The following is a 26,105-nucleotide window of genomic DNA, read 5'->3' as shown; positions in this document are numbered from 1 at the left end:
AAGATTGAGAGCAGGAGAAGAAGGGGACGACAGAGGATGAGATGGTTGGACGGAATCACATCACCGACTCAATGGACATGAGTTTGGGTGGACTCCGGCAGTTGGTCTGGCAGATGGACAGGGAGGCCTGGCATGCTGCAGTTCATGGGGTCGCAAAGAGTCGGACACAACTGAGCAACTGAACTGAACTGAACTGAATCTAGATTCTAAACGGGTCACCTTTTTTTTTAAAGAGCCAGATATAAATATTTTAGGCTTTGCAGGTCATTCAAATTTCCATCTTGACTACTCAACTCTTTCACTGTACTGCAAACGTACCTACAGACAATACTTCAATGAATGAGTGTGACTATGTGCCAATAAAACTTTATTTATAAAAACAGATGGCAGGCTGGATTGGGCCTGTAAGCTGTAATGAGCCGATCTATAGAGAATTCTGACTCCAGGTCCCCAGTATGAGTATTCTGCCTATAACCACTACCTCCTTAAGACCAAGTAGTCTTAAATTCACTGATAGCAATCAGTATTTTACTAGAGCTAAATGGAATTTAATATCTAATATAACTATTCTCTTACAAACTAAGGAAAATCCATGCACATGGTCCTAAAGCAGATGAAGCTTTTAGTGTTTACAGAGGGATAGCACCTCCAATCTGTTTGGTATGTAGCCCATCTTTCTAAAACCAGTTACTCTAAATCTGCAATTCCAGTTCTGATGATGTTCGTGCAATTAGGAATTTGTACATCCAGCTGCCTACTTAAAATGCCTACAGATCTATTACAACCCTCAAAGGTAACATATCCAAGACAGAACTTCTCTCCCAGATTTCCCCTTCTTAATAAATGGTTTCACTAGCTAACCAGCTAAAAGATAAAAATGGAGACATCCTCCTTGACTTCTTCCTTTCCCTCACACTCCAACCTAATATATCCACAAGAAAACTAGCTTCCTTACATCACAGGCTTCATTCATGTTACCTCCTAAAGAACCCTTCCTTGACCAAGCTAAGCCAGCCAGCCACCTTAACCGTGTTCAACCTACCACTCTGTTTTAATTATCTGCATAGCATTACTTCTACCATATTCTCTTATTTTTTATATTTGCTTATTCACGTATTTAAAGTCTGATTTCCCAAATGACCTTCTCTCCACCCTAAGCCCTTTCTACACCCTTTGCCCTAGGTAGATACGAGCCTCACAACACAGGGACTTTTTATGTCTTGCTTAACACTCTATCCCTGGTACCTCGAACAATCCCTGGCATACAGCAAATGCTCAATAATTATATACACACACAAAATGGATTAATGAATGAATCCTTACTTAAAAGCATATCTCTCTCAAATTTGTCCTAAAAAAGGGATATCTGAAGCTGTATTACTAGGAAGCAAACTTTTTGGCTCTCCCACTCTGTAATATGTATAGTTTAAAATACTTTCATTTTAGATATGGCAATGTTATACCATTTACCTCTCTTCCTTTGTATGTCACCAAAGCAGCCAGGGGTTTGGCATAAAATCTGCTGTAGGAGAATCCCAGGCAGCCGTACATACTGTTTGCCGTGAGCTTCAAAGCCTTCTGTCGAATGTCATACTGTAGGCCACACGAGGACAAAAGACAGACAACAATATTTGCAGATGCATAAACATTTCATTAGATGTTTTCTAACTCACCAATAAGAAACCCTCAATGTCCCTGGAGAAAAGAACTCTGAACACAGTCAACCCATCCTCCCAAAGCCATGATTCCCTGACCTCCCAGAAGCAAGTAAACAGATTCCAAAACTCGCAGAAGGTCAAAAGGCACTTGCTAGATACATCTTTGCAGACAGAGGTGCCTTGTATTTTGAGGCATCAGATGTTTCTGAGTGGTTTCCAACCCACCAACTTAAAGTTAGCACATGCATTTGTCCACAGCATCATGTTTAAATCACTCCTAGATAATCAAATTTTCAAAGGTGAGACTGTCACTCAGAGGTTGCTGAGTGAAAAGATATACCTGAAGATGAAGGTCTGGATTTAAATCTTGCTGTTTCATTAGCTGTTTTACTTGTCTTCTCCGCTCTACCAGTTTTCGGATCTCTCTGGGCAAAATGCCCATTTCCAAGCTTGGATCTGGCAGCTCAGGGATCTGCTCTTGCTCTCCATCCTGATGAACACAAGACAAAAACTTCAGATAAATCAAACTTTCGTGAAATGAATTTCCAAAATCATACCTTGTGGGAACTTAACCCCACATCTTGTAAAGCTACTTTCTTATCTAAGTATAAAGGTCAACAATGCTGAGAGGGCTGAAAAGCAGGTCAATGCTGCCCTCTTTTCAGTCAGTTCTCTCAGCCTATCATTCCCAGTACCTTCCCAATCTAGTTCTTGACAAAATGTAGGCATCGTTTAAAAGGATGAATTTTTACACATGCTCCTTTTCCCCCTTCAACAAGATTGAGGAGCAACATGTTTGGGGGTATTGTTTTTAAAATAGAAACATTGAGAGACTGCTTTAAAGAAAGCAGTTAAAGTACTATTTTTAAGACCTGTGCAGTACCAAACAAAATGCTACAAAACTCTGTTAAACTATGGGGAATCACAGCAATTACTTTAAGTGTTTTAGACTGAAAAATAAAAACCTAAATACTAAATCAGCGAATCTCTTTTAGGAATCTGGAGCCCATATTTAAATAAGTCATGACATTTCTAAAAATTAACACATATATATTCCTTAGTATTTATACGGTACCTTTTATCTATCAATTGCTTTACAATTGGTACAATAGCAACATTTTAAGAAAGCAACCAGTAGTCTTCCATTAAAATTTACAGGAGGAAAAGGCAGGGGAAGCATTAGGCCATTTTCCTCAAGGCTCCATTAATTCTACTGAATATTAACAGGATACAAAGAAAAACCAGGCACATTTGCCCTTTCAAAGGTCCAAAATTAAAAATAAACCTCTTGGCTTAAAGTATATCAAGTCAATGCCATTTGATAACCCAGTTTTTACAAAGTATCTGATTTTATAAAGATCAATAACTTCAAATGAACAATCTCACAATAGTAACAGGGACCTATTGTTTTCCAATAGAGCAGATGATGATAGCAAACCTATTAGAGATCTTGGTACACACTCCAATTTATTTACAGCAACCATGGAGCTCCAATAGAAAGTAAACTGAAAGAATATGAAGTCAGGCAAGTTACAGTCCATGCCTGGCTCTGCCAGCACGAGCTGTGTGGCACTAGCTGTTCTGAAGACCAAATGCAGTACAGCCCAGGAAAATGATACAGAACCCATAAACTGCTACATGTATAGTATTTCTTAGATGACCTCTTTCAACTCTGAAGTGTAATTTCATATCCAGAATCTAAACTGGAAAGCTCAAATAACAAAATGGTGGGGGGGGGAGGGAGGAGCTGTATAATGATAACTATCCTAATACTGACACAGACAGGACATAATCCAAAGAATATTATTAACCAAACGTAGTCACTACCTCTTGGGGATGTCTACTCAATACCTACCCTGTAAAATTATCCTCCAGTCTCATAGAAAAGCCTATCCTCAGCAAACACATTTGTACTGTGTGAACACGCTCCTGTGGCCACAGATGATGGACAGGTGTGTTCACCAACCTAGGCAAGCCTCTAAGATTCTCTCTTCCAGGAATATGGAATTAGGACTGAAAAACAGCCCCTAAGCTGGAACCAAAAGACTTGTAATTTAGGAGTTAGAGAGCAAATAGACATCTTCTGCCTCTTGCACAAAGAAGCAGAGAAAAACAACATATAGAGATAACGTCAATTTACATCTTTTACTGCTGGAGAACAGTAAAACAGAATCTAATCAAATTCCCAACTGGCAGTCAATTGTATAAGTTTTATATATGCAGAACCACACATTAAGTTATTAAGCCATACATAAAACTGTTGACTGTATGAACACTAGATTAAAATTTATGTGATATAATTCAAAAGGATCATTTGAAAAGGATGTTTAATGAGTAGAATTGGTAATAAATGCTTTCACGGCCAAAATTTAAAAGCCTGAAAATAACAAGTGTTATAGGAAAAGGGGAACAATTCACATACATGACTGGCAGGAGTATAAAATGGTACAACGACTCAGGAAAACAATCTAACAGTTTCCTTTCAAGTAAAACATACACTGTCCAATGCAACCCAGCAAATTCACTCCTTAGGTATCCCCCAAAATGAAAGCACACATCCACAAAAAGAACTGTAGAAGAATGTTCACGGCAGCCTTATTAATAACAGCCCCAAACTGAAAATAATCCACATGCTGATCTCAGGGGAACAGATAAGTATGAAATACATCTCAACAATAAAAAGGAAAGAATAGCAATAATGCAACAACACAGAGGAATCTCAAAAAAATTACACTGAACAAAAAAAGCCAGATACAAAAGAATGCATACTGTATCACTCCATTAATCTGAAATTCTTGAATAGGCAAAATTAAGCTATGGTGATATAAGTCAGATCAATTACTGACTGATGGAAGAGGGGACTGACTATAAAAAGGCAAGTGAAACATATCACAACTTAAGGGATGAAGCTAAAGCACTGCTTATAGAGAAATTTACAGTTGCAAATGTCTAAATTAAAAGAGATGATCTCAAATTAATAATGTCACCTTCTATCATAATAAACTAGAAAAAGGGCAAAGTAAATCAAAGAAACCAGAAAAAAGGAGGTAAAAAGACTAGCACAGAAACAGAACAAAAAAGCAATAGAGAAAATTCAAGGAAACCAAGGTTGCTTATTTGAAAAGATTAACAAAATTGATAAACTTCTAGCTATACTGAAGTTTTTTCTTCAGTAAAAATACCTTTTTCTTCAGAAAAAAAGATGACTCAAATCACTGAAATCAGGAATAAAAGGAGGGGACCACCACTACTGACCTTAAAGAATTACAGTGATTAAAAGGGAATAATATGAACAATTTTATGCCAACAAATTAGATAACCTATACAAAATGGACAAATTTATAGAAAAGGCAAAAACTACCCAAAGTGACTGAAAGAGAAATAGAAAATCTGAACAGACCTATAACAAGAGACTGAGTTAGAAATTAAAAAAAAGAGAAGTCTAAGACCAGATAACTTCACTGGCAAACATTAAAGTATTAAAACAAATCCCACATGAACTCTCCCCAAAAACGGAAGAGAAGGGAACTCTTCCCAACTCATTCTATGAGGCCAACATTACACTAATACCAAAACCAGACAAAGATATATACAACTATACACCAACAGCCTTTATGAATACAGAAAAAAACTCAAATACTAGCACATCGAATCTAGCCATATACAAAAAGGATTATACACCAAGTGGGATTTATCTCAGGAACAACAGTTGGTTCAACAATCAATACAGCATACTATATTAAAAGAATAAAGAACAAAAACTATATACTGATCATCTTAATAGATGCAGAAAAGGTAGTTAAGAAAACCCAACACTATTTCATGATTTAAAAAAAACACTCAACAAACTAGTGCTAGAATGGAACTTCCTCATACTGATAAAGGCAAGCTGTGGGAAACTCTCAAGTAACATCATATTTAATAGTGAAAGACTAGATGCTTTCCCCTAATATCAGGAACAAGAAAAGGGTGTCTGCTCTTGCCACTTCTATTCATCTGTACTGGACGTTCTAGCCAGGGCAGTTAAGCAAGAAAAGGAAATATAAGGCATCCAGATTGAAAAGGAAGAAATCAAACTTTCTCTATTCACAGACAAGATGATACTGTCTATAGAAAATCCTAAGGAATCCACAAACTATTATTACAACAACTAATAAATGAGCTTAGCAAAGTTGCAGGATGCAAGATCAATATACAAAATTCAGTTCTATTTCTCTACACTAGCAATGGACAAACCATAATTTAAATTAAGAAAACACTCCATTTACAACTGCACCAAAAATAATGAAATATTTAGGAATAAATTTAATAAAAGTGAAAGACTTGTACACTTAAAACTAGAAAACACCTTTGAAAGACATTAAGGACCTAAATAAATGGAAAGATTCGATTTTCATGGATTGGAAGACTTAACATTATTAAGATAGCAATATTCCCCAAAGGGATCTACAGATTCAATACAATCCCCATCAAAATCCCAGCAGATATTTTTGCATAAATTGACAAGAGATTCTAAAACAAACAAAATGTGACATGTATTGCTACAATGGAATATTCAGCAATAAAAAGGAATGAAGGACTAATACATACTACAACACAAATGAATCTCAAGAACAGTATGCTAAGTGAAATAAACCAGACACAAAAGGTCACATATGATTCTATTTACAGGAAATATACAAAAATACACAAATCTATAGAGGTGGAAAGACTAGTGGTTGCCTAAATCTAGAAGGGATTGAGGGAGGTAAGGGCTAAAAGGAAGAGAGTATCTTTGGGGAAAAATGAAAATGTTCTAAAAGTGATTATAGTGCAGTTAGCAAACTCTGGGAATAAACTAAAAGCCATTAAATTGCACACTTTAATAGGTAAATTACAGAGTCTGTGAATTACATCTCAATAAAGCTATTAGATAAAAGACACAGAACCAGTCTGAGTCTCCTCCTACCCAACACTCCCCCCACCTTCTGACCAAAAAGAAAGGATATGTTACCTTTTAGAAGGAAAAGCTAGAATGCCATTACCTTTCAGAAGGAAAAACTAGAACACCAAGCCCTTTGCTTATCTTCCCCCTTTAAGCACTATTTTTAATCTCAATTTCAAGAGTTCCCAGTTGAATACAAACCTCTACAACTTTCTGTGCCTCTGAAGCAACTCTTTGCACTGTTGTAAAACAAATGTTGAATTCTTGAATGATGGAAGGATACAAACTGTTGAAGTCCAGAAGCAAAATGAACTTATCATAAAAACCTGCAAGGAAAAAAGGCCCATGTTACAAAAAGTCTTTAGCATAACACCGTATTAGAAGTACTATATTATGACTCCATATACAATCCAGAGCTGTGAGGCAGACAAAGGGAAAAAAGGAGTTGACTATCACCCTGTAAATATATATCAGAGTGAAAAATCAGGTAACCAAAGACAAAGAAAGAAGAGATTCTGTCTGGCATGGAAACCTCAGCAGTCCCCCAAAAGTACTCTATTATTATGGGCAAACACTCCCCCTCATATCAATTACTTTTTTTTTTTCATTTACTAGATCCTATCAATTACTTTACACAGGTGCCATGTACATTTCCAAAAAAAATAAAATGCTGCTAAATTCTCCTTCAAGAACGCATTCCTTTCCACCTATCCTCCCCCCCTTCTCTTCAAATATTTAGTGATCTCTACCAGCAAGTGGTTATACATTTTTTTTATAATCACACCTTCAAAGAATAAAACAGGCAGCCTATTTACCTGTATACAAACTGCTAAGATCAGACAAGATGCACACATAAATGTCAGTAGTGGAACGATCCACCCTTTTTACTAGCCAAGGGTGAACAGAAAGCTACTGTATTTCTCTAGGACATTTACAAAGAGTTATCTTCACCTTCAGAAGAAACTGAATAGAAGTAAATGTCCACAGTTAAGACAATAACAACAACAGCAAGCATATACTGATAGCTTACTGTGTGTCTGGTACTATTATTCCTTAAATCCCAGTGTGGTTTTTTTCTTATTGCCGGACCAGGGATGGAAACTGTGTTCCCTGGCTTGGAGGGCAGATTCTCAACCACTGGACTGCCAGGGAAGTCCTAACAAATAGCTATATATTGGACCAGAGGTTGGCAAAGATCAAATTCAGCCTATCTCTTTTTGTACCACTCATGAGCTAAGAAGAGTTTTTACATCTTTAAATGGTTGGGAAAAAAAATGTACAAAGACTATCTCAATGATATGTGAAAATGACACAAAATTTAAATTTCAATGTCCATAAATAAAACTTTCTTGGAATACAGCAAAAAAAAAAAAAAAAGATTCACATTAATCCCATGTTAAAAGACTGGCAAACAAGATTTTCACATGAACGTAAGAAAATAAATAAAGTCATTATGAAACCTATTCGCTAACATACAAAACACAAGTCAGGTCTTTTAGTTTCTCAAGCTGACTGCATTAAGAAGTCCCTTCACATCAGGGACAAAGCCCAGCCTTACCAACTTTGGGGTCCAAGACCAAGCCTCCAGAATAAGCTGCTTTCTTACGTCCTTTTTTGTATTTATTGGTGTCTCCATCAATGTCTTCATCTTCATCTCCCTAATATCAAATGGAAGATAACTTCACCAGCCAGCAACTCATGAACCAATTTAGAAGGTTTATGATTTCCCCCTTTCCAACTGCAGTACACAGTTCTAACAGATACTTTATTCTCAGTTAATAGTCCTCTAGGGAAAGACAGTTACTGTAACATGTTCATGAATCCAAATGAATGCCAAGCATGGTACTTACCAAAACAAACACTGTATCTGAGGTGATAAATATGCAAATTCCACTTTAAAATATTTCTGAATAGAACTTCACATTTTTAAATCAATGGACACTAACAATTCAACTATTCGTGCCATGTAAAATTTGAGATTCTAAGAATTCTCTTATATTCATTACTCTAACATTCATGATATAAAAATACAAACTATTTTATTTAGCTATTACCATTATTCTTATTATTAATATGGATACCTTAAAATAAGTATGTCCATATGCTGAAAATTCTTTTCCAAGTAGTTTAATTAGCAAACATTTAATACTCAGCAGAAGTCAAACTCCTCTAAGTTAATACTTCACTAATTTTAATAATGTATGTAAAACAAGCACAACAAAAGAATCTGAGTCATTTTAACATTAAACTCCCATTCTAAATTGATTACTATCCGTGCTGATAAGATAGCAGCTAAGCTAAGTTTTATTTCTGGTGTGATGGAGACTACTTCAGAAACCTGACTGTGGTGACCTTAATCCTACTAGAATATAAAAATGCAACCACACAACATAAAAAGTAAGGCTTAGGGGTTCAAGGAAATAAAAGGTTCAACTGGTAGTGCTAACCCAGCAAAACAATTTCCATCTATGGTCACGCATCAGAGGCCTAATGCCTCCCTCAAAGAATTTCATATTTCACAAATAATTTTTATCTGTATAGAGAAAAGTAGAGAAGGAAATGACCATACCAAAACAATGGAGCAAACAGGATAGTTTCTACTTATCTGGGAAGTAGATGTTATCACAGCCCAAAGAAACAATCTTGTTAATAAAAAGGGGGGATATAAAAAAGCAAAACACTATATAATTTTGGACCCACCAGTTTCTGCTGAGGCTTTCTGAAAGTCTGCTTGTCAGGCACAATATAGTTGTTTTCATAAAATGCATGAAGTAATAAGAACTCATTACGCTCAGATCGTCCACCCATCAGCGTCCTAGACTATTAAATAGAATTAAAAAAAAAAACTTGAGCTCAAAACCACAATAAACAAAAGCAAATCAAATTGATAAATTTAATCATAGCACCTCCTTCAAATTCACTCACCATATCAAGGGCTGGTTTAAAAAAAAGGGGGGGTATTAATTATTTCCAGCAGCTTCTTTAAGCATTACAGTTAAAAGGAGACAAAGAGAGCTTAAAATACCCACAACTCGACTATTTCTTTACTCTCAAATGGACCATTCCACAAATCAGACACATCCAGATGTCAGAGACAATCCTTATGTTCCCCCAAATTTCAACACACTGCACCTGGCTTTCCTCCCCCTCTCCCAAGCAGTTCTTCATTTTACAAAAGAAGCCCAGCTTTCAAAATACAAGTTACTCATTTTATAAGCATGCATTTAGACTCATTATCATATAACAACTACCCCAAGAAAACACTGGATCCAACAGGAAATGCTTTTTCCCCTTTCTAAGTTAAATTTACCATAATGTTCCCAGCGATGTTAGTGATCTGCAATGCTAATGGAAGAACATTTAGCTCACACATGATCTGCAAAATGAACCTGGCATCTTTCCAGGTGTGCTCCAACAGGTACAACAGATGAGAAGAGTCACTGTACAGAAAAGTAAGAATGAAACAGAATCAAGTAATTAAAAGAAACAATGATTAAAATTAGAATTTCATAAAGCATTATTAAAAATTTTTGGTTATGTAACTTCAGAGCCAATGGCACCTCACATTGGAAACAATTTAAAATAAGGTCAGTATGAAATTAGGAATTCATTCATACCATTGATCCCAATGCCTTTCTCTAAAACAAACAAAAAAAATCACACTAAGATAAAGTTATATGTTAACTACAATCTGAAAACGCCCTAAATCCTTTCATTCATTTCATCCACTAAATATGTATTACATACCCACTCTATGCCAGACATTGTTCTAAATTCTGGCGGTGAACAAAAGAGACAAAAATTCCTATCCTTATGGGGGAGGTAGGATACAACTTAAAATTTTAATATGTGGTATGTTAAATAAGGCTAAGTGTTAAGAAGAAAAGTTAAGAAGGGAATATTAAGGGTCAAGAGCAGAGACAAATTTTAGTTAGGGAACCAAGGAAGAGTCCACTGAGAATAAAGACCCACAAGAGGTGAGAGGGTAATTCTTTCAGATGGGTAAATCTGAGGGAAGAACATTCCAGGCAGACAGAACAGCACATTCAAAAAAAAATTTTAATTAAAAAAAAAGTATGCCCTAGTCTGAGCATAAATCTCGCAGTTCCAATATCAAGAACAAGACCAATGGCTGCAATACAGAGAATGATGGAGAATAAGAGAAGATAAGGACAGAATTAATGGCAGAGATACCCACTGTATAAGACCTTTTAAGTCAAAATAAGTGCTTTGGTTTTTACTCTGAATGAAACAGAAAGTCACTAGGAGATTTTAAGTACAGTGCCATATCCAACTTTACTTCAGCACAGAAACTCTCGTTTCTGGGTTGAGAACAGACAACAAGGAGTCAAGGGCAAAAGCAAAGAGACAAGTAAGGAGGCTAATATAAGACCCAGTGACCCAGGAGAAAGAGGATGGTGGCTTGGACCAGGGTGGGTCCAAGTGAAGAGAAAAGAAGTGGCATAGAGACATATTTTGAAGATGGAGCTGACAGGATTTCCTGATGCATGGAACATAAGATGTCAGAGAAAGGAATCATAGATGCCTCAGAGGTTCCAGGCTGAGGATGACTCTGGAGGTTTCCAGTGATACTGGAAAAGTAAGAGAAACAAGGAAGAGAAAGTCAGGAGCTCAGTTGTGGAACAGGCTGAGTTGGAGGCTCATATCAGACATTAAGCAGAACAGGGAGGTAGAGACATGAGTCTGAATTCAGGGGAGACGTCCAAAGTGAAGATATACTCAGAGGAGGCATCAGCACCCACGTGGTATTGAAATTCCTGCAACTCGATGAGATCACCCAGGCAGGGAGCGCAGTCAGAAAGAAAAGCAGTTTGAGAACTCGGGAGGAACAGGCAGAAAAGAATGCAAAATGGCCATAGGGGTAGGAGAAACCTTATGTAAGAAATAATCAAGCAAAAGTTTACATTATGCAAAATGAATTAAGTTCCAGAAATCTAATGTATAGCAATGCGATGGCAGTGAATAATGTATTATACACATGAAACTTCCTAAGAGGAAGAAATCTTAAGTGTCCTCATCACAAAAAAGAAAAGAAAAAATTAGTGCTTGTGTGAGGTGATGAGTGTGTTAATTAGCTTAACTGTCATGATTTTTTTCACAATGTGTATCAAACATCAAGCTGTATACCTTAAATAAAATACAATCTTTATTTGTCAATTTGACCTCAACAAGGCTGGAAAAAAGAAATAAGCAGCAATATCTCCAGATAATTGAATGACTTTTCAGATTTTATATTTCCAAAATATTTGCATTAATTTCTAAATTAATGAATTAAGGGTGGAAACCTAAATATCACATCAATTTCCAAACTGCTCTCAGGAAACATCAAGATGGTGTTAAATGAGGGAGATATTATGATAAAATTAGAATAATTCAAAAGGCAAAATAATTCACATCACTAAAGGAATGGAGATGTGATGCTGACATGAAGACAGACAATTTTCCCCTCCACAGCACCACACGCTCCTGTTCCTCCAGCCTAAGGATGATTCTGGCATTTCAGTTAATTTCAAGACAGAGAAATTCTGAAGCATCCAGGATCATACCTGTACATGTTTCGTATATTTTCAATTGGGATTACAATCCTTTCAGTTTTCAAAATCTGTTGAACAAGTTCAGATAAATGGTAGCTTTTACACCGAATCAGTTCCTTCGCCGAAATTTCCACATCACAGATCATTCGGCCACAGGTAGCATTTTTTTCACCAAATCCACTCCTGCCCTACAGGTGAGGACAAAAAGCAAATCCCATGGAAGAGCAGACACTGACATTTCGTTCTAACTTGATTTGAGACTAGCCCCAAAACTACAATGATGAAACTTTCATTCTTCCATTCATGCATTCATTCAGCCATCACTCATATATTTTTGAACATTGACTGTGTATCTGACACTGTTCTGGACACTCAGAATATAAGGGATACAGCGGTTAGCAAAGTAGAAAAGATACCTGATCTCATTTGAAATATACAACTAAAAAAATTATATAATTTTGGGAGGTAATAAGTATATGGATAATAGAACATGGTGACGGGAACAAGGAATTTGCAGGAACTACATCTTAAACAGGGTGGTCAGGGTAGACCACACTGAGAAGATGCCATATAAAGAACCCTGAAGCGGGTAAGGAGTAAGCAATGCCAGCATCTGGATGATGTGTTAATAACGACTCTATTGTCTTAAAGAGATGAACAGGAAAAGAAGCAAGAGCACTGGCTCCCAACTCCAATCTGCAGCAGCAGAATTCTCTGGAGAATGTTACAAAAGGTACAGATTCCTAAGTTCTCTGATGAAGCAGCATTCTGGTTCACTGGTAAGATTTAAGTAAAGATTTCAAGCAAAGAGCAGTGTCAGAGTTTAGGAAATGAAGGTGCTTCATCCAAAACCCACCACAAGCCCCCTTTATCAAGCAAGCAGGCAGAATGAAAAGGGACAAGCCTTCCAAAAGTCAGATGGGGCCTGGGTTCAAAATTATAGTTCTTGCCTTTACTAGCTCTAGGATCTTGAACAAGCTCTGTCCCCTCTGTGAGAATGTACCCCTAAACCTGCAATTGCTCAGAGAGAGGACAAATATGCAGCCCACTCAGTGTCTGATCCCTCCCATTCTTCCTTCCCATCTCCTTCCTGAACCCCACAGCTGTTTCTTAGGGATGCCCAAGTGGAGCTAATAAGCACGTGCTATCTCTAGATTCTAAAAGTTAAATTTTAAAATTACCAGTGGTTACTAATAAAATGCTGAATTCAAAGGAAAAGGTGTTTAGTGCCAAAGTTAAAATGTCCTATCATAAGGCAGTCCTGATTCCAAATCAAAAAAGCACAAGGTGCAACCTGGTAGCTACTCAATATACAGAAGCCAAAACAGAGAAGAAAGATTTGAAAATTATGATTACCCCAAGCTTCGGCATGTTGGATCGCTTCAGCCGACCTATCTTGGACCAGAAAGGAACTTTGCACACATTAATTCTCTGCAGTAGCACTTCCAGTTCAAAACCATAAATATTATGACCCTAGTCAGAAAAAGAATGTAGCCAATAACATTAAAAGAAACACAAATTAAAGGATTTATCATCATAATGCATAGAATTTCTCTGCCCTTTCTTTTTCTGGTCTCTAATTGAAGGCATCATGAGCTTACCTCCGACAGGGGTCCTTTCTTCTTCAGGAATTTATTCATCAGCAGCATTCATTAGCCTTGACATTAACAAGGCTGCTAAGCAGATTGCTGGAATAAACTTTATTTTATTCTAATTGATGCCAGGTTCATATGATGTCTTTTAATTTGCAACTTACACCTCACAGTCTCTCAGGAAAATGCAAATTTTAATGTCCCATACTTTTCAGGTCATCAGTAGAAGCTGTATTCAAATAATTTCATTTTACTTCCTTAACAACCAAGAACCCAGCTGTGTTGTGTGACAGTTTACATAGACTTCTTAGAAAACTCGGGAAGTACATCCAGTTTCTTCTTAAAGAACTGAGTTCAAACACAACTGATTTTGACTTTTAATCAACATGCAACAAAATAAACAGATATCACTCCATAGTTCAAATAAGAAACTTGTTGAAAACACTGAAACAAAACTATCCTGAATAAAAAAAAAAAAAAACTCAAAAAGATAACCATATTTTCCAAGTCTGTACTAATAATTTCCATCGTGTGAATTATGCTTATTCTAGAATGGGAAAGACAAGAGATCTCTTCGAGAAAATTAGAGATACCAAGGGAACATTTCATGCAAAGATGGGCATAATAAAGGACAGAAATGGTATGGACCTAACAGAAGCTGAAGATATTAAGAGGTGGCAAGAATACACAAAGAACTGTACAAAAAAAGAGCTTCACGACCCAGATAATCACGATGGTGTGATCACTCACCTACACCCAGACATCCTGGAGTGTGACGTCAAGTGGGCCTTAGGAAGTATCACTACTAACAATGCTACTGGACATGATGGAATTCCAGTTGAGCTATTTCAAATCCTAAAAGACGATGCTCTGAAGGTGCTGCACCCAATATGCCAGCAAATTTGGAAAACTCAGCAGTGGCCACAGGACTGGAAAAGGTCAGTTTTCATTCCAATCCCAAAAAAAGGCAATGCCAAAGAATGCTCAAATTACAGCACAATTGCACTCATCTCACACACTAGTAAAGTAATGCTTAAAATTCTCCAAGCTAGGCTTCAGCTGTACGTGAACCATGAACTTCCAGATGTTCAAGCTGGTTTTAGAAAAGGCAGAGGAACCAGAGATCAAACTGCCAACATGTGCTGGATCATCGAAAAAACAAGAGAGTTCCAGAGAAACATCTTATTTCTGCTTTATTGACTATGCCAAAGCCTTTGACTGTGTGGATCACAAGAAACTGGAAAATTTTGAAAGAGATAGGAATACCAGATCATCTGACCTGCCTCTTGAGAAACCTATATGCAGGTCAGGAAGCAACAGTTAGAATTGGACATGAAACAACAGACTGGTTCCAAACAGGAAAAGGAGTACATCAAGGCTGTATATTGTCACCTTGCTTATTTAACTTCTATGCAGAGTACATCATGAGAAACGCTGGGCTGGAAGAAGCACAAGCTGGAATCAAGATTGCCAGGAGAAATATCAATCACCTCAGATATGCAGATGACACCACCCTTATGGCAGAAAGTGAATTAGAACTAAAGAGCCTTTTCATGAAACTGAAAGAGGAGAGTGAAAAAGATGGCTTAAAACTCAACATTCAGAAAACGAAGATCATGGCATCCAGTCCCATCACTTCATGGCAAACAGATGGGTAAACAGTGGAAACAGTGTCAGACTTTATTTTTTGGGGGCTCCAAAATCACTGCAGATGGTGACTGCAGCCATGAAATTAAAAGACGCTTACTCCTTAGAAGGAAAGTTATGACTAAGCTAGACAGCATATTAAAAAGCAGAGACATTACTGTCAACAGTATGGATGTGAGAGTTGGACTATAAAGAAGCTGAGCGCTGATGCTTTTGAACTGTGGTGTTGGAGAAGACTCTTGAGAGTCCCTTGGACTGCAAGAAGATCCAACCAATCGATCCCAAAGGAAACCAGTCCTGGGTGTTCATTGGAAGGACTGATGTTGAGGCTGAAACTCTAATATTTTGGCCACCTGATGCGAAGAGCTGACTCATTTGAAAAGACCCTGATGTTGGGAAAGATTTAAGGCAGGAGGAGAAGGGGACGACAGAGGATGAGATGGTTAGATGGCATCACCAACTCAATGGACATGAGTCTGGGTAAACTCCGGGAGTTGGTGATGGACAGGGAGGCCTGGCGTGCTGCGGTTCATGGGGTCGCAAAGAGTCGGACATGACTGAGTGATTGAACTAAACTAGCAAAATCAACTATATCAAGTTTAAAATCAACTAATAAACAGATTTACTTGTTATTAATTTTAATTAAAGATACATACCACTATATTGATGGTAAGTTTGTCTATTAAACTCAGAGACCCAAAGGACATGAGCAAGTCTCGTTTCCAAATTCTCATGCCTGGGATTAGGGACTCAAACTCATGTTAGGATTCTTTCATTCTGGTTCGGATTTCTCACAGTCTCGGCTCTAACACCCTAAGGCAGGCCAGCTACCCCTAGATACCATGATGTCTCCTTAGGGCCCAAGAGGGAGAATGCTAGTAGGTTGGATGTAGGCCTGGTGCTGAGCCAGAGGACCGCACAAGGTCACCATGGACAGAATCTTCCTAGCGCTTTCAAGATGGGTCTTGAGAGATTGTTAGGGAAGCAGGTACAGAGACACTGGTAACAACCTATAGGCTCTCAATACCTCATCCAGAAAGGGGTTCAAGAACAAAAATGAACACAGAAACGTATGGCAAACATTTCTCACAAGGCTTCCATGTAACTAAATTACTGCTATTACACTTAAAATACAGGCATTTATATTGCTTCCCTCCAAAAATCCCCAAAGCACAGTATAATTTGACTGCTCTATTAACCCAAGACAAAAGGCAGAACTCCTATTAAGGCATCTACAACCTAAGTCCTAAAACCTATGTTTAGAGGAAACAAAGCACAATGTTGTTTTAGGGCTCTTTGGAACTGGGGCAAAGAACTCAATGAATTATTTTATGACCTCTTATTAGTTAGTAGGAGCATATTCAGTCATCAAGATAAAAAAAGACTCCTAGCCATGATCTCTCAAAAGAATATGTCACAGACACCCACTGGGCTCATAAAATTAAAATACTTAAATTTGGGGGATATGCACCAAACCAAAGAAATTCACTCCTGTGACCACTATAACAGCTGGGCCTCTATGCCAAAATTTTGAAGCTATTAACAGTTGACATGAGTTTACTTTTCTTCCAGGCAGCGCTCTAACTGTAAGTAACAGGAGTATCCTAAACTTCAAGAGTAATTCATGAGTTGCTTTTCTATTAGAGGAAAAAAAAAAAAACTACCCTGTAGTGGGCTGGGGTTTTTCTCCTTTCTGTTAGCAGAAAGTAGACGAATTCCTACCAGTTCACAAGGTCACTTCACTCTGAAAAGATTCTCTGTTGCTCAAAAAGTTCCAATCAAGGCACACTGAAAAGAACTAAAGAATCAAGAGCTTCACCAAGACATGATCAAAGATCTACTTACCACAATGATATCAGGATCAATTTTGTGAACTTTTGCAAGGAAACAACCTAGTAGTGTTCTTTCCGTGGCAGCGACCTCAACCTTCACATTCTGTTAGAGAAAAACATACCAGTCACTTATCTTTACTCTCAAGTACTATTCCCTGGCTTCCTGCTTAAGCATGGTAAGATTGCTTAGGGTTTAAAAGAAAAAACCACCCATTTCAAAACAAAATGCGGCAATGTAATTCCTAATTCTAGATTTCACAGTAATACTTGCACAAAAATCTCTGAGGAGCTCATTCTGCTAATAAGCATGTGAATGAAGCAAGATTTTAAGTACTGAGCACTATCAAGTGCAGAAATGTCCCTCCACAGGGACATGCTTGTGCATCTGGACACATTTTATAGCATAAGAAAAAGAGAACCTATCAAAAACATTATTTAATTTCCTATATAATTCCTGGTAGACTTTGCTGTTTATGTATTTACCACATAAAGAGACCCCAAGGACTGTAGAAATTAATCCCAAATAGCAGTATAAAAACCCAGAAATAAGAAACTAGACTAAAAACAAACATACATGTAAGAACTACAACCGTCTTAAGCATAAATAAAACCTAGCTACACACAAAAGGCTTACACAACTCAACAGAAATCAGGTATTCAAAAGATACACTTTATTAAGACTTAAGTTGATGGCTATGTTTTCTACAACTAGCTCAGCTAAAAAAAAGTCAGCCTGACTCTAATGGAATTTTCCTAGATCATTTTACTTACTAATTCAGGGCACTTTACAAATAACAGCCTGATCCAATAGTACCCCCAGACTACTAGACTTCTCAAACTTTAAAGTGGAACCCAGTAAGGTTGCTATTAATTTTGTCAAGTGAAGACATTAAAAAAACAAAAATAACCTACAAATTTACCAACACAGGCATTTCATAAAGGAAAAAACATACTCTCCAAAAATGAAATTCTTTATATTGAATACATTTACTTTTATGAAGTGTGTCAGACTTTATTTTGGGGGGCTCCAAAATCACTGCAGATGATGACTGCAGCCATGAAATTAAAAGACACTTACTCCTTGGAAGAAAAGTTATGACCAACCTAGACAGCATATTAAAAAGCAGAGACATTACTTTGCCAACAAAGGTCCATCTAGTCAAAGCTATGGTTTTCCTAGTAGTCATGTATAGACGTGAGAGTTGGACTATAAAGAAAGCTGAGCACCAAAGAATTGATGCTTTTGAACTGTGGTGTTGGAGGAGATTCTTCAAAGTCCCTTGGACAGCAAGGAGATCCAACCAGTCCATCCTAAAGGAAATCAGTCCTGAATATTCATTGGAAGGACTGATGCTGAAACTGAAACTCCAATACTTGGGCTACCTGGTTGGAAGAACTGACTCATGTGAAAAGACCCTGATGCTGGGAAAGATTGAGGGCAGGAGGAGAAGGGGTCAACAGAGGATGAGATGGTTGGCTGGCATCACCGACTCAATAGACATGAATTTGAGTAAACTCCAGGAGTTGATGATGGGCAGGGAGGCCTGGCATGCTACAGTCCAGACGCGACTGAGCAACTGAACTGAACTTTTATGAAAACCTCATATTATACTACTCCCCCCCTCCACCACCATTTTAAGGATCCATGAAAACTTCTTCACGGAGTATACTGGAAGCTTAGAGATCACTAATCAAATATAGCCATCCCACAACCTTCCCAATAAATGTCACCTTTAATATCCACAGCATCCTCAACTTCTCTTGACTTCCTTCCAGCTAGTGAGGTGAGGGTGAGAGGGTGGGGCAGGCTTTAGCCAATACTTACCCAAAACAGTAATCAAGTCATCATGCAATTTTGGAAAAGCTTCCAATTAAGCTATCTGAAGGAGGTTTGAAACCCTCATCTATTAATAAGGTGTCAAATCCTATTATTTCCAGGAGGTGAAACATTTAAACACTGTTAAACGTTTTCAGTTTTAAACTTCTAATACATTTTTAATGGGTTAATGCCATAGTCCAATCTAACAAGAATAGGTCTAACAAATTAACACAGAAAACAGCTTATTTCTACTAATCCACAGCATTCTCCTCTTCTCTTTTTAAACAAATAGATATTTCATGTTTAAAAGGAATAAATAATGAGTTCTTTACCTTTTCTTTAATGCTTTCTTTGAAATCATATGGAAAAATGCAGTCCTTTGGTTTAGACACAACTGTAAAAAGGAAAAAAATAAAGATTCTAACACCTGTCTTCATCCAATTTCAAGTACACATACACTGAATGTCTCTGAATGGAAACCGTCTTAATATAAATTCTCCTTAATGTCTAAAGAATCACCAAAACAAACTATCCTAAAACTCATATGGAACCACATTAGACCTTGAATAGCCAAAGCAAACTTGAGAAAGAACAAAGCAGGAGGCACCACATACCTTGATTTCAAACTATATTACAACGCTACAGTAATGAAAATAGTATGGTACAGGCATAAAAACAGACATATAGAACAGTGGAACAAAATAGAGAGCCCAGAAATAAACTTAACATAGTGCATAACATAGTCAATTAATTTATGACTAAGGAGCCAAGACTATACAATAGAGAAAGGACAATCTCTTCTAAAAAGTACATTGGGAAAACTGGACAGCCATACACAAAACAATTAAGAACTGAACCACTACCTTATACCATACACAAAAAACTAACTCAAAATGGATTAAAAACCTGAATACAAGACCAGAAACCATATAACTCCTAGAAAAAAACATAGGCAGTAAGCTCCTTGACATCAGTCTTAGCAATGACTTTTTGGATTTGACACCAAAACCAAAGGCACCAAAAGCAAAAATAAACAAGTAGGACTATACCAAGGTACAAAGTTCTACACATCAAAAGAAACCATCAACAAAATGCAAAGGCAACCCACTGAATGGGAGAAAATATTTGCAAATCATATATCTGATAAGGCATTAATATCCAATATATATATATATTTTTAAACTGTATATAACAAAAAAATAATCAAAAAATGGGCAGAAGAGCTGAATAGCCATTATATAGATGGACACCAGGTACAGCAAAGGATACTCAACACTACAAATCATCAGAGAAATCCAAAACCACAATGAGATGTTACCCCACATCTGTTAGAAATGTTATTATCAAAAAGAGAGGAGATAACAAGTGTTGGAGAGGATGGAGAGAAAAGGAAATCCTTGTGCACAGTTGGTGGGAATCTAGACTGATGCAGTCACTGTGGAAAACAGTATGGAGTTTCCTCAAAAACGTAAAAACAGAACAACCATATAATCCAGCAATTCCACTTCTGAGTATTTATCTGAAAATAATGAAAACAGTAACTTGTCATTTGCAAGAACACAGATGGATCTAGAGAGCATTATGCTAAGAGAAATAAGACAGAGAAAAATAAACAAATATATGATCTCACTTAAATGTGGATTCAAAAAACGAAAGAAAATGATAAAAATGAGCTCATAGATGCAGAAAACAGACAGTGGTAGAGTGCGAGGGGGTTGCATGAAACAGGTGAAGGGTACAATTAGTGATAAACTAAATAAGCCCTGGGTATGTAATGTACAGCACGGTGACTACAGTTAATAATCCTGTACAATATATTTGAAAGTTGCTAAAAGAGAAAATCGCAGAAGTTCTCATCACCAAGGGAAAAAAATTCTAACTACAGTGATGGACGTTAATGAGACTTATTGTAGTGATCATTTTGCTACATGTACAAATATGGCATCATTATGTTGTACATCTGAAACTAATTCTACATGTCAGTTATACCTCAATTTTCTAAGTTTATAAAAGAGTAAATCTTAAGAGAATAGACAAATACATAAGAGTATGATAAATTTAGAGTATGGGATTAATAAACTACCATGCATAAAACAGATCAGCAACAAGGATTTACTGCGTAACACAGAAAATTATGTCAAATATCTTATAATAACCTATAATAGAAAATAATCTGAAAAGATATATGTAAAAGTGAATCTTCTTATACACTTGAAATTAACACAGTACTGTAAATCAACTATACTTCAATGTAAAAAAAGATTTGCTTAGCAGTATGAACTAGTTACCCTTGAAAATATTTTTTTGAAGTTACTGACCAACAGCTGGAGAAAAAACAAGAAAAACAAAAATTAAGCCATTAGTAAACCAGCTTAAAAAATACATACCGCAGAAGTGTGACTGAAAGGGAGGCTGTGGGGGTGCTTTATCTAATGCAAAGCTGTGATGGACCAACGCTGACACAGCAATAATCTGCAGAAAAGAAAATTACTTATCAGATGCCTACTATGTGGTCTGCATTCTCACCAAAACCACCAAGAACAAAAAAAGATATAGATTTTAATTCATAATAATATTTTAACTTTTATTATGAAAGTATTTAAATAAAAAATTAAATAATAAAATCAACTCTCATATACTAATTGTCCAGCTTAAATTATCAACTCATAAATGGCCCTACCCCACATTATTTTGAAGCAAAATCCTTACCTATCACTTTATCCAGAAATAATTCAGCAGTTTCTCATATATGAATAATGTTTCTCAACCTCAGCACTGTGGACATTTTAGGCCAAATAATTCTTTGTTGTTGGAGCCGCTCAGTGCATTGTGGGAAATTTAGCTCCCCTGGCTGCCAACAGCGTCACTCCCCACTCCCCAGTCTCCATGTTGTAACAATCAAAACTGTCCAAGACATGGCTAAAGGACCCCTGGAGGGTTAAAATCATACCCAGTTGACTGCCTTTAAAAAAGTTTTTTCATATGCAATACAATCATGCCAGCTAAGTCAATAAACAGTGATTCCTTGAAAGTGAAAATGAAGTCGCTCAGTCACATTCAACACTTTACGACCCCTTGGGACTGTAGTTCATGGAATTCTCCAGGCAAGAATACTGGAGTGGGTAGCCTTTCCCTTCTCCAGGAGATCTTCCCAACTCAGGGATCGAACCCAGGTCTCCCGCATTGCAGGTGAATCCTTTACCAGCTGAGCCACCAGGGAAACCCAAGAATACTGGAGTGGGTAGCTTATCCCTTCTCCAGGGGATCTTCCTGACCCAGCAACTGAAGTGGGCTCTCCTGCATTGCAGGTGGATTCTTTACCAACTGAGCTATCAGGGAAGCCCTGATTAAATATCCTGGCAGGATTCAAATTCTTGTGTCTTCCCAACTTTCTCAACTGTATTTATCAACATACTTTGCAACTGGTTGACATGTAATAAAACTGTCTCAGCACAACTCCTCCCCATCTATTCAGTCCAGTTCAGGTCAGTTGATCAGTCGTGTCTGACTCTTTGAGACCCCATGAATCATAGCACACCAGGCCTCCCTGTCCATCACCAACTCCTGGAGTTCACTCAAACTCATGTCCATCGAGTCGGTGATGCCATCCAGCCTTCTCCTCCTGCCCCCAATCCCTCCCAGCATCAGAGTCTTTTCCAATGAGTCAACTCTTCACATGAGGTGGCCAAAGTATTGGAGTTTCAGCTTCAGCATCAGTCCTTCCAATGAACACCCAGGACTAATCTCTTTTAGAATGGACTGGTTGGATCTCCTTGCAGTCCAAGGGACTCTCAAGAGTCTTCTCCAACACCACAGTTCAAAAGCATCAATTCTTCAGCGCTCAGCTTTCTTCACAGTCCAACTCTCACATCCATACATGACCACTGGAAAAACCATAGCCTTGACTAGACGGACCTTTGTTGGCAACGTAATGTCTCTGCTTTTCAATATGCTGTCTAGGTTGGTCATAACCTTCCTTCCAAGGAGTAAGCGTCTTTTAATTTCATGGCTGCAGTCACGATCTGCAGTGATTTTGGGGCCCAAAACAATAAAGTCTGACACTGTTTTCACTGTTTACCCATCTATTTGCCATGAAGTGATGGGACCACATGCCATGATCTTCGTTTTCTGAATGTTGAGCTTTAAGCCAACTTTTTCACTCTCCTCTTTCACTTTCATCAAGAGGCTCTTTAGTTCTTCATCACTTTCTGCCATAAGGGTGGTGTCATCTGCATATCTGAGGTGATTGATATTTCTCCTGGCAATCTTGATTCCAGCTTGTGCTTCCTCCAGTCCAGCATTTCTCATGATGTACTCTGCATAGAAGTTAAATAAGCAGGGTGACAATATACAGCCTTGATGTACCCCTTTTACAATTTGGAACCAGTCTGTTGTTCCATGTCCAGTTCTAACTGTTGCTTCCTGACCTGCATACAGGTTTCTCAAGAGGCAGGTCAGGTGGTCTTGTATGCCCATCTCTTTCAGAATTTTCCACATTTTATTGTGATCCACACAGTCAAAGGCTTTGGCATAGTCAATAAAGCAGAAATAGATGTTTTTCTGGAACTCTCTTGCTTTTTCGATGATCCAGCGGATGTTGGCAGTTTGATCTCTGGTTCCTCTGCCTTTTCTAAAACCAGCTTGAACATCTGGAGTTCACAGTTCACGTACAGCTGAAGCCTAGCTTGGAGAATATTGAGCATCATTTTACTAGCATGTGAGATGAGTGCAATTATGCGGTAGTTTGAGCATTCTTTGGCATTGCCTTTCTTTGGGATTGGAGTGAAAACTGACCTTTTCCAGTCCTGTGGCCACTGCTGAGTTTTCCAAATTTGCTGGCATATTGAGTGCAGCACTTTCACAGCATCATCTTTCAGGATTCGAAATAGCTCAACTGGAACTCCATCACCTCCACTAGCTTTGTGCATAGTGATGCTTTCTAAGGCCCACTTGACTTCACATTCCAGGATGTCTGGCTCTAGGTGAGTGAACATACCATCATGACTTTCTGGGTCGTGAAGCTCTTTTCTGTACAGTTCTTCTGTGTATTCTTGCCACCTCTTCTTAATATCTTCTGCTTCTGTTACTTCTCTACAATTTATTTGTTGAAGAAACTGGGTTGCTTTATCCCATAGTGTCCCCCATTATAAATTCTGCTGCTTGTATCCCAAGAATCATTTAACATGTTCCTGTTTCTGTACAGCCTGTATATTCATATTTATATTTATATTAATCAAAACCTGATTCAATTTTTGGCAAGAATTCTTTGGAGTTGCTACTGATCATCATGGACTAAACCACCATTACCACCACTAGTTATCATGTCATGTCTGATTACCTCTGTTCTACTGATATTAGCAGCCTCTGGATATCAAACCTAGATCATTTATCTCATTATGGATCGCAAAGCAGCTAGATGCAATTCTTCCTTCATCATTTACTAACTGGAAAGCTACGAAGGTAAACCTCCCTCCACTGATCATTTGGTTACCTGAGGTACAATGTATGTTCAAAAAAGTCAAGATAAATGTTTGATTCAATTCATTTACCAATTTTCAAAATAATGAGTTGGTTCCCTAGCTTACTTCACAGTGAACAGTGTAGTCCTGTGTTTACAGTATCATTATGAAGTCATGTGTTTCAATCTGTTGCAGTTATACATGCTCAAATTGCTCCATCTTTGACAAAGGAAACTATTCAAGTTGTTTCCTGAGTCCTTCTGACATGCCTTTAGTAGATTTTAATAATGTCCATGCCTTCTGGTATAACAAGACGTTCCAGGCTTACCTTGGACAATTACTGCCCTGAATCAGCTACTTCTTCACAAAACCCCATTTCCTTTCTTGGGAAATGGTATTTAGAAACCTCACTCTGGATGAAGGATCTTTTTAAACTAATTAAACTTTCCTCTAACACTTTAACTATTAACTATCTACTATATCAACTATTATTAAAAGTTCAAATCACATACAAAAGGAAAAAACACTGCCAAAATGCTGCTTTAAAAAAGATCCCTATCAATGCCAAAAGGATTTTACAAGCAAACATAAAGAAGTTCCCACTGACCAAAAAGAGACAATTTAAGCAGCAAATTAAAAAATTATTGATTGCAACAGATTGAAATATACTAAGTATATACAAAGTCCATGAGTTTATAATGATATTTCATAAAAGAGGAAGCAAAAAGAAGTAACAAAAAATTTATAAAAATAAGTAACTTAAAAAGCAGAAACATCACTTTGCTGACACAGGTCCACACAGTCAAAGGTATGGCTTTTCCAATAGTCACATACAGATGTGAGAGCTGGACAATAAAGAAGGCTGAGGGCCAAAGAACTGATGCCTTTGAATTGTAGTGTCGGAGAAGACTCTTGAAAGTCCCTTGGACTACAAGGAGATCAAACCAGTCAATCCTAAAGGAAATCAACCCTGAATGTTCATGGAAGGACTGATTCTGAAGCTCCAATACTTTGGCCACCAGATATGAAGAGCCAAATCACTAGAAAAGACCCTGATGTTGGGAAAGATTGAGAGGCAGGAGGAGAAGGGGACAACAGGGGATGAGATGGTTGGATGGCATCACCGACTCAATGGACATGAGTTTGAGTAAACTCCAGAAGATAGCAGAGGACAGAGGAGCCTGGAGTGCTGCAGTCCATGGGGTTGCAAAGAGTTGGACATGACTTAAGAGACTGAACAACAACAACAACAACAAATGGTATTCTATAAGAAAGTGTGCCTGTTAAGGGATGCATACCAAAGTATATAAGGGTAAAATGGTCAATGTCTGAGATTAGCTTTCAAATACTTCAGGAGGAAAAAAAAGAAGGGGGGTGATAAACAAGTGTGACAAAATCTTGCTAACTGGTGAATATGAGTGATGGGTACAGAGGAGTTGATTATATTATTCTATGTCCATGTGGAGTTCTCCAAAATAAAAAACATTTAAAAAACAAAAAGTCAGTCCAGCAATTTAAGTCTTTTGGGGAAAAAAGCTCCAACATCAAATTCAATTCATTCTTCAAAATGGAGTTTGGCAGTGAATTAGTATTCTTTCCCTTCCACAAAAAACAACCTT

General features: G+C 37.5%; 1 protein-coding gene and 1 non-coding gene across 2 annotated transcripts in view; both read right to left on the bottom strand.

Moving 5' to 3' along the window:
• POLA1 (DNA polymerase alpha 1, catalytic subunit) overlaps window positions 1–26,105 on the bottom strand; it is a 291,484-nt gene that overhangs the window by 239,174 nt on the left and 26,205 nt on the right. The window contains exons 16-26 of the mRNA XM_070289875.1: window positions 21,415–21,499; window positions 19,360–19,421; window positions 17,222–17,311; window positions 13,494–13,610; window positions 12,150–12,325; window positions 9,893–10,022; window positions 9,283–9,402; window positions 8,141–8,240; window positions 6,784–6,908; window positions 1,999–2,148; window positions 1,471–1,593 (exon numbers count right to left, since the gene is read on the bottom strand). Of these exons, the coding sequence (XP_070145976.1) occupies window positions 1,471–1,593; window positions 1,999–2,148; window positions 6,784–6,908; window positions 8,141–8,240; window positions 9,283–9,402; window positions 9,893–10,022; window positions 12,150–12,325; window positions 13,494–13,610; window positions 17,222–17,311; window positions 19,360–19,421; window positions 21,415–21,499 (1,278 nt within the window). The remainder of the gene's footprint in view (window positions 1–1,470; window positions 1,594–1,998; window positions 2,149–6,783; window positions 6,909–8,140; window positions 8,241–9,282; window positions 9,403–9,892; window positions 10,023–12,149; window positions 12,326–13,493; window positions 13,611–17,221; window positions 17,312–19,359; window positions 19,422–21,414; window positions 21,500–26,105) is intronic.
• LOC138931266 (small Cajal body-specific RNA 24) lies at window positions 7,437–7,566 on the bottom strand. Its single transcript, XR_011446512.1, has one exon. It is a non-coding gene; the product is annotated as a small Cajal body-specific RNA 24 (non-coding RNA).

Source organism: Ovis canadensis, chromosome X (assembly GCF_042477335.2).
Source record: "Ovis canadensis isolate MfBH-ARS-UI-01 breed Bighorn chromosome X, ARS-UI_OviCan_v2, whole genome shotgun sequence".
In the NCBI taxonomy this organism is placed as follows: Eukaryota; Metazoa; Chordata; class Mammalia; order Artiodactyla; family Bovidae; genus Ovis; species Ovis canadensis.
Note: the sequence above shows the minus strand (reverse complement) of the source record. Positions and strands in the feature narration are given on the sequence as shown.